Raw genomic sequence first — 18658 nt, 5'->3', positions numbered from 1 at the left:
CTGCAATTTGTTGGCACAAGTGTTGTAGTAAAATAAAATGTATGGGACCACATTTTTGTAAAATAATGTTAAAATTTTCAATATAATATATTTCATCCAAGACATGTTTTTATCTCAGTATAAATTGATACCAAACGAATAAAAAATCGTTAAAATCAACGAAATGCATGTATGTATACCAATATGTATACAATAGGATCTGTTATCCTGTTCTAACGGAAATTATAGAGGACCTTCAGAAAGCAATTATTGACAAATCCAATTCGAATTCATAAAACGTGTCAAGTTTAAATTTGTAATTTTTTTATGATGGTAGACTTTTGTTGAACAAGAATTACTACAATAAAAGTAGAAATAACAATAATAAACTCATTAAAAATTTCCACGTGCGTCAATCACAACAAGCGGAAAAACCTAACGAAACATAAGAGAAACTTCAATTGAAGAAATTCAATTTGTCCAAGAAAATTAGCGAATTATATTTATCATCCCAGATCAGTCTTTCGCCGCAGTTCAGACAAGACAAAAATGTTCATTAGTTGAAAGTAAAACCAAATGAGAAATGGTAGGCCCGGAGCCCCAAGATCTTAACTGATGATAAATTCTTGTCAAAAGAATCACCACGTTACCCACTATAGTAAACAACTCTGTCGCAAACCGTGCTTGTTGGCATGTCATGGTTTCGACCTAAATGGTAGAAGCACCGCCTCCTTAATCAAATGTATCAATATCCCGCCTGAGCATTTCGTAAAAAATGCATTGGAGCAGTGATTCCGATTTTTTCTTAGTTACGGGGGTTACTAAGGAAAAACTGAATGAGTTTTAATTATTAACGAAAAATAACGCAATTAATAAAAGCTGGGAAGGAAGGATACAACAAAACAAGATTCGCCACGGAGAATTAATATTATGAGGTTGAACCCTTTAAGCTAGAAAACTGGATTTGTCAAAAATTTTCCCCAGATTAAAGCGCCAACGGGAATCACTTGAACTCAAAAAATGCCCAGGCGAGAAAAGGATTATTTCTATGGAGACGGCGATGGGTAGAAGTGTTAGGTATATACTGATCTTGATTTTCTGTGGTTCTTGTACAATCTGCTTCAGAAGTAATGACACAAAACTCGGCTCTCGAGTAGGCACGTTCGACCGTTTCAGATGGGATGGAGCCGATGGTTGGCAGTTGTCGGTTTTCATCTAGATTTTTTTTAAATAGCGATCTGGATATTTTGCAGATCATGCTTGTCACATAGAGAAAAACTCAATATTACCACTGTTTATTGAGCAAGAAATACTCTTTCAGAGCTTGACAATTCTGCCTAGCTCAAAGGATATAACCCAGCAAAAATCTTGATCCCTTTACCTTGAAGACATTGTGTCAACCAATAAACTTCTTTAAAACAGATAAAAAACATTAAGAGCAAAAAGGACAAAAATTATGATAACGCATGCTTAACGTGATAGTAAATCGTAAACCGCCAAATTTCTTAAAAAAATATTAATTATTTCCTGGTGTTCCTATGTACCTACGTAGTATGTATACTTTACTATGTACTTATACCTCTCTACGACTTTTTTAATCTTTCTTTCATAATAAAATAATAATCAATATAATAATCAATAATTAATCAATGATTATTAATCAATCAAGTCTAGAAACTTTGAAGAAAAAGAATGTATACAGGGTGCGCCAGAACTCGAGCTCCAGAGAAAAGTGTCATATAAGATAAGATACCAGGAACATGGAAAAAATGTTAAAAAATTTTTATCTATTAAAATTTCGAAGTTATGAGGGTTTAAAGTTTGCAATTTGACTCTATTTATTTCTGTTACAAAAATAATTTTCCAAGTTTTTTTTTGCTATAGGCTATTAAAAGAGGAAACAAAGAAGCTGTATCCTAAATTGTAACTCTGTTCAATGTTATTTGTGGCTTTTATTGGCAAAATTTTTGTCCCTTTACTAAATAATTGTAAATAAAACGTATACAAGATCGACAGTATCCTTAAATAGATATAAAAAAATGTCAAACGTCAAAAAATAAATGTCAAAATTTTTTGACAGATAGAATTTTTTTAACATTTTTTTCATGTTCCTGGTATCTTACCTTACTTGAAAATTTTCTCTGGTGCGCGAGTTCTGGCGCAATCTGTATACAGAAAAATGTTATTTAGCAAAAGATACAAGTAGGTATTATGATGATGGGCAATAAATTTTGTGTAATTTATTAAAATGAACTCAAAGTTGATGCATTTTATAAATTCTTCTCTAGCTTTAATTTTAAAATTGTTACTTTTTCAACTCGTTCCTCAAAAACGATGCACAAGACACTAATTTAATTGCATTCTTTCCCAAGTTCTTTCTCATTCATGCTTATTTTGTATTCTTGTCAATTTTTTGCTAAAAATTGAGAATGTTTAGCAAACCTGCATTACAAATTGCATCTACATTTTAACGAGCCCTTTTTTTAACTTCCTGCTTGCGAACTATTCGTTTCCAAATTTCCAAAAACTGGTAGCGGTACCGAATTTGTTTCTTTTTTGGTGTTTCGTCTCTAAATTTTCTTAGACGATTTTTTGTATTGATGTTTAATGACATTGTTTTCAAATTAAAACCGGAACTTCCAACTGCCTTTATTAAAATTACCATAAATGAATTTACTAGGGGTGCCAACGTTAAGACTGTTTGACATTTCCATTTAAAAAAACACACCTTAGTTGAGATTCTTGCTACAAATACTTTGAAGAAAAAGGATGTATATACGGAAAAAAGTTAGTTGAAATTTATTTTTGGCGCCAAATTTCTAATACAATAATGCCAGCAATACGTATTTTTATATAAGTTCAATAAATTATTTTGATTTGTTGTCACTTTTTCTCTAGCTATCATGATAAAAATTACAAAAACCGAAAGTGAGGTTATTTGCCCGGTTTACATTTTTGTCACTCGAATGTCAAGTCGTTCAAAATTCCGTGTCCGCCAGTGTACCTACAATTGCGAACATTAAATTTTAGTAGTCAATGTCATTGCCTAACAACCTAACATGCTCTTTTGGGAGACGAACGTGTAGATGTCAAATAGCTGTCTTGAAATTGACATGACATGGTGTTTTGACATTTATACTCATTTTTGAAAGAAAATTGACAACAGACAAAATTACACAGGAATCTTTTTGACAAAAAGATGAAGTTTCAAAATTATATTACCTACCAAAATTTAATGCTCGCAGTTGTACATGTTGGTGCATACAATATAGTATTTGATAAATAATTTCATATTTCATACACATACTAAGGTCCATAGAATTTTATATCATTGCTTTGTTTAAATTTAAATTTGGAATAGTATTTAAATAATAATTTCCTAAGTACGTATGATTTGAAAGAATGTAGGTATTACGTATAAGATGATTGTTTAGACACAATTTTTAAACGTACCTGAACACATACAGGTGCGCCAGAACTCGCGCCCCAGAGAAAAATGTCATGTAAAGTAAGATACCAGGAACATGGAAAAAATGTTAAAAAAAAATTCTATCTGTAAAAATTTCGAAGTCATGAGAGTTTAAATTTTGCACTTTGACTCTTTATTTTTCTTGGAAAAATAATTCCCCAAGATTTTTTGCTAAAGACTATTATCTTATTTTAGTTGAATTTTTTTCCTGGGGCACACTCTCTATGTGTAAAATTTGTTTTTTAAGAAAAATATATTTTAAGAAAAAGAATTTAAAAATCTTAGTTGAGGCAGTCTGTACAACAATTTTATTTTTAATATGTACCGTATGAATATCTGATTCAAAATTCAAAAAATAGATAAAAGTGTCTTTTTTATATTGGGAGATTTGAGTTGTTTTAAATAAATTATTTAATTTGCAGAAAAGCCTCGACGGCTGAGCCACTGCGTGGGTTGCGGTGGCCAAATCCATGACCAATACATCCTGAGGGTGGCACCAGATTTGGAATGGCATGCAGCCTGTCTAAAATGCCAGGAGTGTCGACAGTTCTTGGACGAATCCTGCACGTGCTTTGTGCGAGATGGTAAAACGTACTGCAAGAGAGACTATGTGAGGTTTGTAAAATTAAATTAAACACAACACTATTTCAATTCACAAAAACGTAATTAAACATTTCTAAATCGTTATTTTTCATCTTATGATTTGGTTGACAAGACCTCCAATGTCGTTTGTTTATTCACTTTGAAATTTCCTATCGCAGCTGTGTCTTATTCGCCCCCTCTTTTGATGTTTATCAAAGTCAAATCGACGTGATTTTGGCAACGGTTTCATCCTGCCGGTGGCCCATATGTGACTTTTCCCGCGCCCCCTTAAACAAACCGAATCTCAAATTACACACGTGACAGTTAACCACACACAGTGGGTCAATTTTCTCACATTTCCAGGTTGTTTGGGGCGAAATGTGACAGGTGCGGGTCGTCGTTTAGCAAAGATGATTTTGTGATGCGGGCAAAAAGCAAGATTTATCACATAAAGTGCTTCAAGTGTTGTGCTTGTTCACGACCGTTAGTACCTGGAGATGAGTTCGCGTTAAGAGACGGTGGAAATTTGTACTGCAAAGAGGACCACGACCACATGGAGAAGACCACCATACCGACGACGCCGCATCTGCCCTCAACAGAAAGTAATAATAACACCAGCTTGAGCAACAACAATCACAACAGCAATTCCACGGAACTCGGATGCATGTCGGGTAAGGACTTCTACTTTTTAATTTAACAATTTCAATAACAAAAAGGTATAGAAGAAAATACTAAGTATTTTAGTAATTAAGTGTTAATGAAATCTTATAATGTTTAATTCACTCAACGTTATATTTTATTCAATGCAAAACGTATTTCTTATAATGAAATAGGTATATCAATTAAATAAGTTTTGAAAATATTATACAGGCTGTCCCACGAGTAATAATGAGCCTGAAAAATTTTTTGAAGCAACCAACATTACATTTCATAGATAACGATATTTCGTTTTAATTAATTAAACATAGTTAGTAATCATATTTTTACTTTTGACAAATTTCTATCAGTCAAAATACCTTACTCCAATTTTAGGAAACCCGTCTATTTGGATATCGCGCTGAATAGAAACGTGCTGTCTGCGAAGCGTTTTTCAGAAATTTTTCATAAATGAGGATTTTGTTGGTCTTTTCGGCAACATTTTAGTAATTTTCACCAAATTCTCCAAGATTTGACATTTTATAAATTAAAGTTGAAGTGCTGTTTGGTCACTATGTTTAATTTATTAAATCTAAATATTTTAATATCCACGTTATCTTTGAAATGGGATTTTGGTTGCTACAAAATTTTTTTCATGGTCATTATTTCTCGTGGGACATCCTGTATTATAGTCAAAGTAGAAATTAGAAAGTTTTTGTAAACCGTTTAGTTTAACGTTAACCTTAACGACAACGACAATTAATTGTCGCGTGTACGTTTTTTAAGGGCAAAAGGCGTATTCCGTCAATTCAAAGACGTTTACGTAAACGACTTATTTTTTGATTTCTTAGCAACGGCCATTTGCTGTAATACGTTAAACTTTTTTACGATTTGCAAAAACTCTTTACCTGAAACAAGCAAATATACAGGGTGCGCCAGAACTTGCGCCCCAGAGAAAAATGCCATATAAGATAAGATACTAGGAACATGGAAAAAATGTTAAAAAAATTTTATCTATAAAAATTTCGAAGTTATGACGGTTTAAAGTTTGCACTTTGAATCTATTTATTTCTGTTGGAAACATAATTTTCCAAGTTTTTTTGCTATAGGCTATTAAAAGAGGAAACAAGGAAGCTGTATCCTAAATTGAAAAATTTTTTAAACGTTTTTTTCATGTTCCTGGTATCTTACCTTAGTTGAAAATTTTCTCTGGGGCGCGAGTTCTGGCGCGTCTTGTATAATTAAAACTTTATTATTCTGTCGCAGTGGAAAAATGTTTTCCACATTTTTCTCTTGATTTTGAACTTAAGTATAATAATAAATTTTCTCTGCTGTTTAAATTTTCTCACATTGGCGGTTATATTTTTTGACAACGATGTTACTTTGACAATTAATTAATTAATTAATTGAATTATTTTATTCACAATCACTAATGTAATATGCCGATTACTAACTTTTTAAAGGTTGGGAAACACATCATTAAATCTCATGAACAGTAAGTAATATCATTTTATCCCTTGGGCGGTAATATGAAGGTTTGTCAACGTTAAGATTACAAACATACCGGGAATTTTTGTAATCTTAACGTTAGCAAACCTACATATTACCGCCCAAGAGAAATAATATTACTACTCCTCATTAAATTTAATCATGTGTTTCCCAACCTTTAAAAGGTTAGTAATCAGCAAATAACATGATTGTGAATAAAATATTTTACATAATTAGTATTTAATTGCTTCTGTCGCCGTTTTTTCTTATTTCTGCGGGAATACGCTGCTCCATTTCAACAATTTTAATATCAGATTTACACATTATTTCATTGAAATTTCTGAAATGTCAAAAATCAAACGCAATTTGGATGGCCTGCCACGTTTGGACCTTAACTTTAATTGTTAACATTTTATTTTATTCAAATTTCTGACCAAAAATAATGTTAATTGTGAATCAAATACCTAGCATACAAACCTCGGTGGCAATGGCTGTACCCCTTGTGCTTTATGCATGTATAGGTGAGCATTCGGAGTAGATAATGCCCACTTTACCACCTCGTTTATAATGTAATGTTTGTAATGTACTATTTCTGCGTTATAAATTCCATCATATTGGCGGTTTTACTTTTTTTGACAACGATGCCACTTTGACAAATGAGTTTGCGTAAGTTAAATAACAAAAATGTTTGTGAAAAACATAATTTTTATAAATGGCAACTCAAAAAAACAGCTTTAATAAGATAAAAAATACAAAGTCGTTTTTAACAAGAACAATCATTATTCAATTAATTAGTTAATTGTCAAAGTGACATTGGTGTCAAAAAAGTAAAACCGCCAATGTGATGAGATTTAAACAACAGAGAAAAATTATTATTATTAAGTCCAAAATAAAAAAAAAATTTTCTTCCTACTGAATCAGAATAATGAAGTTTTAATTACAGATTTGCTCGTCTCAGGTGAAGCATAAAATGTTTTTCCTTTGCAGTTTTGACGTAAAATCAAACATACTTTTTTTCTCCTTCTGTAAACTCAATCCGGCTACATAATTATAGATATGTATTTTTTTACTTTAAAAATTTTGTTATTCTGGACGCGTGCATTTTTTAAATATTAACAAGACAGTACGTATACAACAACAAATTATTCATTAAATCACTACATTTTTGCTAAAAAGGGCAAAATGACTTTTTATTGCAAAACTGTGCATTCGTTTTAAGTTACATATAAAAGATAAAAAAAACTTTTCTAGAAATAAATTTTCCACATCACAGTTTCTTGGAGCTTTGCCACTTAAGAAATTCAGAAATGTTTTTGTACAAGACCGGAAAAACATTAATTTTGTTTCACATCATATCACTGCTGTTAGTACTGTTTATTTATTCATTATAATAGTTTTCTTTTTAAATATATCCAAAAGTATTTTTTATCGTTTTAAATTTATTTAAAAAAAAGTGAATTTTTTGGATATACATCTATTTCTACATTTTTCCCATGTTTTATAGAAAGTAATTTTTTCCCTACTGCATTGTTATATTTAATTTTAATAATACAAAATGCTTATGGCATTTATAACACTACTTAACTTGGTGGACAAATAAAACATTTCTGCATTTAAATTGTCCTTTAGCTTTTGAATTTGTCAGATTTTTTTCTATTTTCTTCTAAAACCTCGTCTTTTTTAATTAGTTATTTTATCAAGAAGAAAAATAGTTAGTTGTTAACAATTTTGAAGATGTAGATAATCCACGCTGATAGGAAGTAATAACTTAAAAAAATAAACAATCTTTTCTTTTATAAATCACTGAGCTGAAGCCTTAAAATAAACGACACAACATAAAATGTTTACTACATGAATGATACTGGGACTTACCTCGAGATAAATAATATACAGGCTGGGGCATCAGTTACGCGCACTTGATAAATCGCGACTTCAAATTAATTAAAACTGGCGATATTTCATATACCTAACTAATTGTTGATAGGGTATAATTTGAGAATTTTTATAATTTTTTTGGATAATAAATGAATCCGTAACAGTTTTGTGTGTTTTATGAATACTTTCTGTTAATTTACCTATAAAGTTTTTACACTAAATGACTCTGTACCTGTTAGCGCATCAAACTTTGATATCACAATATCAAATTTTGACTTGGTTATCCAAATAATCGCTTTTTTTATTTAAACACAAACCAGACCCGTGATTTATGACAAAATGGTATAATTTGCCAACAAAAGAATCATTTACTGGTAGCCGACCGCATTAAAGGGTCGTTTTGTTGTAAACCTTGGAATCTTACCAAAACTGCAGTTCCCCATTGTCACCTAAATTTACGATGGCACAAGTAGCAGGTCATAAATAAAAATGATTTTCACAGTTAAGATGGAAAATTGCGTTTAATTCAAAATCTAATTGGATTTTTTTTCTGATTTTGTAAACAATTATAGGAAGTGAATCTGCGTAGGTTAGTATAAAAATTAGAATTAAATTTTTTGGGAGAAAAGTACTTTTTATTTTTTTTTTGGCTTTGTTTGTGAATGAAAAATTACCAAAAAATTAGAGAATGTACCTTACTAATGCCCAGGTAAGTGTGAAAAAATTCAACAATTTTATTTAATTAGAAGTGGGGATTTTCTTTTTGGGCGTAACGGATGCCCCACCCGGTATATTAAAAATTTTATATTATAAACAAGTGTATTTAATAATAACTTTTATTCAAATTCAAGAAAATACCTAGAATACATACAGGGTGTGTTAGAACTCGCGCCTCAGAGAAAAAATGCAAAAATTAAACTCTCATACCTTCGAAATTTTTATAAATAGACTTTTTTTAACATTTTTTTTCATGTTCCTGGTATCTTACCTTACATGGCATTTTTCTCTGGGGCACGATTTCTGGCGCACCCTGTTTAAAGTTTAATAGTATAAATATAAAATTCGAAAATTAAAAGGTTTTTAGATTATAATTTTAATAGATGCTTAGTTATTCGAACAATTTCGTATCTATATTTCGTATCACTTTGCTTCTACACAAAAAACATAAATTGAGGGAAAAATACACAATTTTAAAATTTACATTATTTTCTGGGTGATAAAATAATAATGTAAAAAAAGACCGTTATAAAGTACAGAGTGGTTATAAATGATTTTCATCTAGCCAGCTTTGGAATTTTTTTGCATGTAACTTTATTTGTGCCGCTATATTTTTTTGAAAGCTCTAGTTCTGTCATTAGATTAATAATAAATTGTGGTTAATTAAACTTTTATTGTTTTAATTTATTACCAATAAGAATTGATAATAATGTATACTTTGGAAGAAAACAAGTTTATAATTGAAGTCTATTTTCGAAGTGGACGCTTAGAAAACGGCGATTTTTTAATTTTGAGTTGAAACAAGTAGGTACCCTTATTTGCGTAAAGCGGCATTTTTTATTTTACATGGAAAATTCACAGCTGGCTAGATGAAAATCATTTATAACCACTCTGTATAACCTTCATAGAACCCATAATAATAATTACAACAGCATCAGTAATTTGAATTAACTTTCTGAATAACTGAAATAGGTCAAGAGACATCAAAAAATATTTAACTTACAAGTCTACCTGAAATAAAAAATATAAGTATGTAAATTGAATTATGTGTTTTTCTATACCCATGTTATGCAACACTTATTGCTACAACATAAAAAATATATTGTGAGAGCTTTTATATCTTATTAATTTAATACATATTCGCATGTTACTTATTTATTTCTTTGCACTGATCTGTAATGCTTGTAAATCCAGGAGGATAAGTAATGCTTAATTACATCAAACATAACTCAAAATGAGAAATTAATATGTAAGGTAGGTAAAATTAATTAAGAAGGTATTCGAGTATTATACCTAGATTTGTAAAATTTCAAAAATCTAAAGTTATTTTAATAAAGACGGTAGTCCATTTGGAATTGGTAGAATGCTTTAAAAAAGAACCATCAAATGTGGTCATAAAAAATTCCATTGGTATCATTTTGCTGCATTTCTGCACATCTGCTAAAAAGTATTGAAATAACTTTTAAAATAAATATCAATTAAAACCAGTTTGCTCCCAATTAAAATGTCAGTAATGATCTAGTTGATTACATCAAATTGTTGCAACTGTATAAGAAACTTGATTTACAAAATATTCATGTGAAGATCATGCAAATGAGCGATACGTAGTTGCATTAAAAAATATTTAATATTTTGTGTGAACAAAAAAAAATAAAGAAAACAATTGTAATGTTTAGATGTTAGCTTGTGAGGTCCCTCCGAGATCATTTGAAGTATTTTAAAGGTCGCTTAAGTACATGTTTAGAAAGGTTTTATTTAGTTTAAAACCTCCAAGGTTGAGCATTTTTACTTTTTAAATATTTGCGTTGGGTTTAACATCAAAGCTTGACCGTCTCCGAAGGGTTAACATTTCACGCAGTCCAAACAATTCCTTCCCCATAAGAAAATCATCAATGGACCATCACACGTAGCTCTAAACCAAACATTTCCTTGTCAATTTCCCGTCAGAGTTAATTCGGGTGATTAAGGTAAAGCCGGCGTCCACTCATCTATTCACAAAGAGTGGCGCTTTAATCGCCTAATCTGCATTGACCAGTGTTTCACGCCTTGCTAATCCCCGGACTCGGGTCCAGAATTAGCGGACTTTGCTAATGGACGCCGGCCAGTCGGATTATTTCTAATATTCCGTGGATTAGCATCAGGAATTATATACGTTCTGGTTTCGGACAAAGAGAATTTTCTATAAACTGGGCTGAAGAATTCATCTTTGTGTCGGCTGTTGCAGATTCCGGCTCGGAGAGTGGGTCGCACAAGGGCGGCGGCGGCGGGATTCGGAAGGGCTCTGGGGGCGGCGGCGGGGGCAGCGATGGCAAACCGACGCGAGTGCGCACTGTTCTCAACGAAAAACAGTTGCACACATTGAGGACTTGCTATGCAGCCAATCCTCGGCCAGATGCCTTGATGAAGGAGCAGCTGGTCGAAATGACGGGACTTTCGCCGAGAGTCATCAGGGTTTGGTTCCAGAACAAGAGGTGCAAGGATAAAAAAAAGACCCTGCTTATGAAACAGCAGATGCAACAGGAAAAGGTTAGTTCTTTCATTAGTGAATTCGCTCAAACCATGCAGATATTGAGGAAAGAAGCAAAGCATTAGTTATTTTTGTAATGAATGAAATTTGGTTTTTGTGAGAGATGATTTACGGTGCAAGCAATTTGTTCGGTTGGTAGAGGCGTGTCCACGTTAAATTTTAATTAAGTGTGAAATTAGTGCAATTATTTAAAATGAAGCATTAGCACAAATTAAGTGTACACATCGAAAGTCGTAACAACATCTAAAAAGTGACTCCATTTATCTTTTTACCATTTTAATTAATTTTGAAGAAGTTTTTGTCACGTAGGTGTGCATGTTGCCAAAAAATAATTAAAGGAATTAACATTTTTGTGATATAAACAATAAATAGCTATTACAAAAACCATGATGAGCCATTAAGGTCCAGTTTCTGGTACGATTTAACTTCAGTTAAATTTTATCGGTTCGCGGTTCCATAATTGCTATAGAAACACCAAACGTTAGCTCACGAATAATAATTAAACCCATAAAATTTAACTGTTGTTAAATTATACCAGAAACTTCGGCACATAAATATTCGAATAAACATACATAAAATCTTATAACAAAACATAAATAAATGTCAACTTATAACAAGTTCGGAACTTTTTCTTATTCTAAAGATGAGACAACTAGTAGATAATCGAAACACTTAAAAAATAAAAGCAATGCGAGGTAAATGATAATTTCATTACATACAGGATGTTTCACATAATTTTACGAGGCCTGCGCCTGTAAGATGCAATCAATAATGCATATTCCGATACGAACTCGATTACAAATTTTGAAAAATTGGATAATCTTATCTAGTTTGTTCACCCTTTCAAAAATTACAATGTTTTTAGTTAGTTTGTGATTAAGATAGATAAACTAGAATCATATTCAAATCATGCCGTCTCTTGATAGAACAAATGATAATTGTTTCTGAAAAACTGCAGTTTATGACTATTAATGTAACAGTAATTTGACAACAGTAATTACTGTCACGGGTTTCCAAAAATTAAATAATTGAATGTGTATTTTTTGTATCCAGTGTTTTGTAATTTTTGTATATTTGGGTGCGTATATTAAGCGCAAGCCTCGTAAAGTTGTGGGAAACATCCTGTATGTAATAATTATAATGATTTTTTTAATTTGTTTTTTATAGTGCTATCAACAAACCTGGATATTTAATATTAGACATGCATAACAAAGTTTTAAAATAAATACCTACCTAGAACGAAAAGATACATATCTACTAAATAAAAAATAGAAAGATTTATAAATACGACAGGTAGATCAAAAAGGACTTTTTACCAATTGTGAGACAATAATTGCTAATCACTGACAAGAAGTAGGTAATGGATGACAAAAAATAATGGATTGTATTGCTTGATACATACACAGGTGATTTTTGTAGGGCCTACTTTAGAAACTTTTCAACTTCCAATGTAGCTACGTCTTTGAAATTTTGTATATAACCAAAATCGACCATTCTCAATTCAACTAAATTACTCTCAAAATGGCTGAACTTTGGAACCATGAGAAATTGGCGCCAACTTGAAATTTTTATTGAATTTTTTTCATCAAACGTAACGTAAAACGTAGACCCAAGTAAGACCCAATAAGTAAATTATTTTTTTGCTTTGGATAACTAAATGTCTGAAGAATATTCTAAAGTAGCTCAACTCTCAGATTTCAAGGCTAATATGATTTTTTGAAAATGGTTATCAAAAAAAAAGAGCTATAACTCAGTTTTTTCAAAACCCTATTTTCTCAACAGCAATCGAAAAAAACATCGATTTTTATGAAGACTTTTATCAACATGTCCTATACTTGCAATTTTTGAAATAATCACGAAAAACTGATTTTATCGGTTTATTTTCATTGTTAATTAAGTGGGCTTTTGAAATCATTTAAGATAAAATTACAATATTTGGCAAATCAGGTCAGGTCAGGTCAGGTCAGGTCAAACACTTAAACGAATTGAAAGATCAAATGTCGAAATGTTTAATCAGGGGCGTACTAAAGTGCGAGGTAAAAAGTACTAAAAAGAGTAAAAACTGCCTAACTATCTTATCTGTAGTTTCTTGGCTTCCAGCAACAAAATCTTAATCCCATCGTTTCTCACAAAAAATAGGTTTCTTTCGATACAACTTACCGTTTTTGAGTAAAATCAATTTAAAAATTGTGTTACGGACCGTAAACAACATAATTTAAAATAAATTCTTTTTAGAGGGTATAGCTCCCTTACATAGTTTTTGAAGCATGTTTAAATTTGTAACAATAAAAAGGGAACATCCTGTGGTGTGTATATGTAAAAATATATAATTTTAGCTCATACAGCAAGTTAATTTCTATGAATTTTGTATAGGCATTTTAAAATATTTTAACAATTAATGGACTTCTTCAAATCTCTGGTACTGTACATAGGTATCTACTGACCCTGAGTCGCAAGTGCAGTGATGGGCAAAATACAGGGTGCGCCAGAACTCGTGCCCCAGAGAAAAATGCCATATAAGGTAAGCTACCAAGAACATGGAAAAAATGTTAAAAAAATTTTAGCTATAAAAATTTCGAAGTTATGAGGGTTTAAAGTTTGCACTTTGACTCTATTTATTTCTGTTGTCAAAATAATTTTCCAAGTTTTTTTGCTATAGGCTATTAAAAGAGGAAACAAGGAAGCTGTATCCTAAATTGTAACTCTGTTTAATGTTATTTGTGGCTTTTATTGGCAAAATTTTTGTCCCTTTACTAAATAATTGTAAAAAAAACATATACAAGATCATCAGTATCATTAAATAGATAGAAAAAAAATGTCAAACGTCAAAAAATAAATGTCAAAATTTTTTGACAGATAGAATTTTTTAAACATTTTTTTCATGTTCCTGGTATCTTACCTTACTTGAAAATTTTCTCTGGGGCGCGAGTTCTGGCGCACCCTGTATAATGTTCCCAGGAGCTTCATTTTTTTATAGACACTTCTGCTGTTCCCATCGACACATTCCCGCGAAAAGAAGGTACAGTTTTTGGTGCAAGAATAGAACCAAATCGTTTCACAGGCTGTATCTCAGCTGTAGCGGTTGTCCATGACTGTCTTACAGAGACTCTCGCTCTTTCAATCTTCTGCGCATCTCGAGGCCCTTCTTATTCTAGGCAACCTGTAGATGTCTGCATACAGGTTTTGTTATATTTTTATAAAATTATTAAAGTTCTAAAATCGTACTGTCAAAAAAATTGTGAAGTTGTCCTAAATTGCCCAAGAGAGTTGTAAAGAGTAACATGTAGTAATAGATAATACAGGTGTACCAGAATTAGGTTTTTTTTTTAATTTTTTGTCCATTTTTAAACCAAAGCAGCTATTACTTTTGTTCAATTTTCAGAATAAAAACATATTTTTCAATGGAAGCAAATCGCTACGTCTCTTTCAGAATTACTTTTAGTACAAAATAGTCTACCCATTATTTATAAAACATACTAAAAAGTAAAGTATTTGTGGTCTAAAACCTCGCGACAATCCCAGTGGGAAGTCAGTCGTTGTCGAAAAGTTGCTGGACTGTCGCACAGCCGTACACAACCGTGTTATTATTGATTAGTGGCGTAGCAATCGTAGCATCCCAACAGATTGTCCAATCTATAATTGAACACCCCCCACCTCTCAGGTCGTTTACGTCGTAAATCTCAGGAGGCGTTTCTTATCAGCTGTGCTTGTCCCCGCCTCCCGTCGCCAACCAATCGTCTGCGTCACACATGAACCCAACCGGTCGATTTCGGTTTTTTTCTAAGGGATAGAGGGGGTCGTGTTCGTGTCTACGTTCGCACTGGCCCAACATTTGAACCACCGCTACCGTTCGCGAACACGGAGACATGAGTCTCGTCATGTCAAACTAGTTTTTTAACCTTGAACAGGATGACTTCTTCTTGCCCGTCTCGACTTTTTGTGGCATGTTATTTATGACGTTTGGAAGCACAACGACATGCTTTTTGAGCGATAAGAAACGATGGAAGAAGAAACTCGCGCATGTGGTGATCTGGGTGGTATGGTATGAGAACACGAGTTGCGGTTGAGGAGTTGCAAAATAATGTTTTCATACCATTCTAATGCAGAAGCGATCAGTTTCCCCTCGTAGTAAACAATATTTTATCGCTAAATGTGGGTGATAAACTATCTATTTTAAAACAGTCGAAAAGCCAAAAGAGCTGCATGACTATAATGTTATATTTAACTACTTAGGTACCTGCCACTTTTGTTTTTACTCTCCAAACTAACCAAACATTTACGAAAACTAAAACATAAGTAATAAAAGCTACCTACACTTTGAACTTCTTGTGTAGAATAGGTAAAAACTATACCTATGTATTTTCAAATTGTATCTACTATTTTTTAGTTCATTACTGTCTTAAAAAAATCTTTTCAAAATAATAAATCTTATCTTTCTTGACATTAAAAAAAAGCAAGTTAGCCCTGTGACTCTAAAACAAATGAAGGTAGAAATTTGAAAATCATGTATTTCAGTTTATGGAATTTAAATAGGACCTTTAAAAAGGTACATTACAATTTAACGGATGTTTATTTAAATTTGGAGTCATAGTTGGCGGTGATATATGAGTGTGTTGTGAACGGACCACAATTTTTAATACGCCCGGCGAGGTGTCAAATGTCAGAAGAATACGATGGTTCATTCACAATCGAACTTTCATGGATAGCTTTGACGCCAAATTTGAAAAACACCCGTTACAAAATTTCAGTAGGTATACCCACAATTTGTTAAACTACTTATTTATAAAACATTTATAGGAGCACCTATACTTTTTATAGGTTAGTGTTGCCAACTATCCTTTACTTCAATGGACAATCTTTTATTTCAATTAATTGTCTGTTGGTTAAAGGCTAAATAAAATTTTGAACAACATCTCCTATTTTTTGATAGATCGTTTTAAAGACGAAAAAAAACTTCATCTGTTAGAAAAAAAATCGATTTGTTTATTAATTAATTAATTATTATTATTAAATTATAATTATAAAGGGACTTTTTTTAAAATTCGACGTCGCAGTTAGCCATGACAAGCTCGTTGTGAACACACCATGAACACATAAACAAAGTAACATAACCTTACAATTACAATTTTAGTAGTAGGTATGCACAAACCATCTTCATAATCTTAATCTTGCTAATCTTGGTGGGTTCGTTCACAATCAATTTTGCAATGCCAACTTCGACATCAACTTTCAAATAAGACCCGATATTATTTATAATAGTATGTTAGAACTATAAAATAATAAAATGCTTATAAAACGGGTATTAATCATCTCTCTTATACTTTTAAATTTTACATACATAGAGGTAGGTAGTATTAGGTAGGTAACTATACTAGGTCCATGTTTATATTACTCCCACTTCTAGCCAAAAAATGTTACTGGGACTAGATATTTTTAAATGGAGAGATCTTTTTTTTTATAAATGTATTAAGGTGGAGATCCTCCAACTTCATAAATAGCCCAAAACCTTGGGTCGCGATTCCTATGTGTATATGATTATTAATAATTTTCGTTTTATTGTATTTTGTTTAAAAAAGATAAAGCTCTTTTAAATTACTCAACCAGAGGAGTAAGGTACCTTATAGATATCAACAACCGTTGGTCTTATTACTGTGGAAATCGAAGAAAACAGAGCAATTTGAAGGAGACAAAGGTTTACCAATGCAAGTTCTAATAAACCTTTGATTTCTGAAGAAATTTTGGACTGGATTAACAATAACTCTCAAAGTACAAGTGCGGCTGTCTTTAATCGGGTACCGCCTGATTTGGTTTAAAATCGAGATAACTTTGTTTACTTGAGCTAATTTTACTTTAATTATTTATAATTTTTTTTTGGTGAAACATTTCAAAATAATGTTATTATTTCTTACACGTAAATTATGACCACTTAATTTGCGTCCGTTTCTGATCGCATCTTTCAACAATGATAATTGTCAAAATTTATATGCAGGGTGTTCCGTTTTTATTGTTACAAATTTAAGCATTAAATTTTAAGATAAAAGTTTCCTATGAACATGTATCGAAAAACGGAAAAATATTAAATAAGGAAGCTAAATCTTTTAATGGATTTTTTTCCAATATTTCAGCAACCATTGTAGATAAAATTACAAAATTTGGTACAACTGATAACCTTTATAGGTACAGTTGGAGACAAAATACTTTGGTCGTCAATGTCACTTAGTGACATTAAATTGTAAACCATGCTTTAGGACTGTTAACCTTATTTTTAGCTACTGTCAATCATAGTTGATAAGTTGTACATATTTTTGATAGTAAGATATAGTAGCTGTCATTAATTTGAAATTGTCATTCATTTTAACGTTAAAGCTTGAATTACATAAAAGTGTCAGAAAAGTGACGACCAAAGTATTTTGTCTCCAACTGTACATCCAAATAAATTCAAAGATGAAATGTCGAAATTTTTTCTCAGGGGCGTCCTAAACATGGGGGGGGGGGTTAGGATGAAAGTACCCTAACTATTTTGTCTGTTGGTTCTTGTCACTTTCAGCCACACAATTCAAAATTTCATAGTTTTTCACAAAAAAGAGGTCTCTTGCGTTTTTTTTTTGATACAACTTACCGTTTTTGAGTAAAATCAGTCTGTGTTACAGACCATAAAGAGGATAAAAATTAAAAATTAAATTTATTTCACCGTTTAAGAGACCTGTGATTAAAAATTTCGACAACTGATCTTTAAATTTGTTCAAGTGTTTAAAGGTTATCAGTTGTACCAACTTTTGTAATTTTACCTATTCTGCAATAGTAGAAAAACCGCAGTAAAAAACACATCTCTTTCAGGGGATGTAGCTCCCTTATACATAGCATTTTTTCGAAACATGTTTATAGGAAACTTTTGTCTTAAAATTGAATATTCTATCACCTGTTTAAATTTGTAACAATAAAAACGGAATATACAGGGTATATTGTTACTTAATTCCATATTTTTAGGATACCTTTTTTCCCTTTTATTTGTCACATTCAAAAAGCTGTAACTTGCAAATGCAAACATTTAAAAAAGAAAATACGTTTTATCGTTAACAGTCGTTCTTGGAAAAAGAATTCCTCGAAAGATTTTGCTCTATTTACATAACACCCTGTATAATTATAAAATGGAGGTGCTATTTAAAATTTTACAGAAAGAGACTATAAAGGAAGAAACGTGAACTTTAATAAGTATGTACTTATGGATGGCTTATGGCTTTGAATTGTCGCCTCATGATCTTTTGAAAATATGTATACTTCTCGTCACGATATTTGAACTGTCGTAAATCTTAAGTCGGGTACCCGAATTACTCTTAACAATAGAGACATTTGGGTTGTTGTAAATAATCCAACAGTAAACACCA

General features: G+C 31.6%; 1 protein-coding gene across 2 annotated transcripts in view; it reads left to right on the top strand.

Moving 5' to 3' along the window:
- The window catches only part of LOC123010582 (insulin gene enhancer protein ISL-1), a 57603-nt gene that overhangs the window by 29026 nt on the left and 9919 nt on the right, over nt 1-18658 (top strand). For both annotated transcript variants that reach the window (XM_044407593.1, XM_044407592.1), the window contains exons 2-4: nt 3871-4063; nt 4394-4701; nt 10971-11272. In XM_044407593.1, coding sequence (XP_044263528.1) covers nt 3871-4063; nt 4394-4701; nt 10971-11272 — 803 coding nt within the window. The remainder of the gene's footprint in view (nt 1-3870; nt 4064-4393; nt 4702-10970; nt 11273-18658) is intronic.

The sequence above is a fragment of the Tribolium madens genome, unplaced genomic scaffold (genome assembly GCF_015345945.1).
Source record: "Tribolium madens isolate multiple individuals breed KSU strain unplaced genomic scaffold, Tmad_KSU_1.1 Scaffold_91;HRSCAF=231;Tcas5.2_LG7, whole genome shotgun sequence".
Lineage (NCBI taxonomy): Eukaryota > Metazoa > Arthropoda > Insecta > Coleoptera > Tenebrionidae > Tribolium > Tribolium madens.
This window is presented reverse-complemented; position numbering and strand designations above follow the sequence as displayed.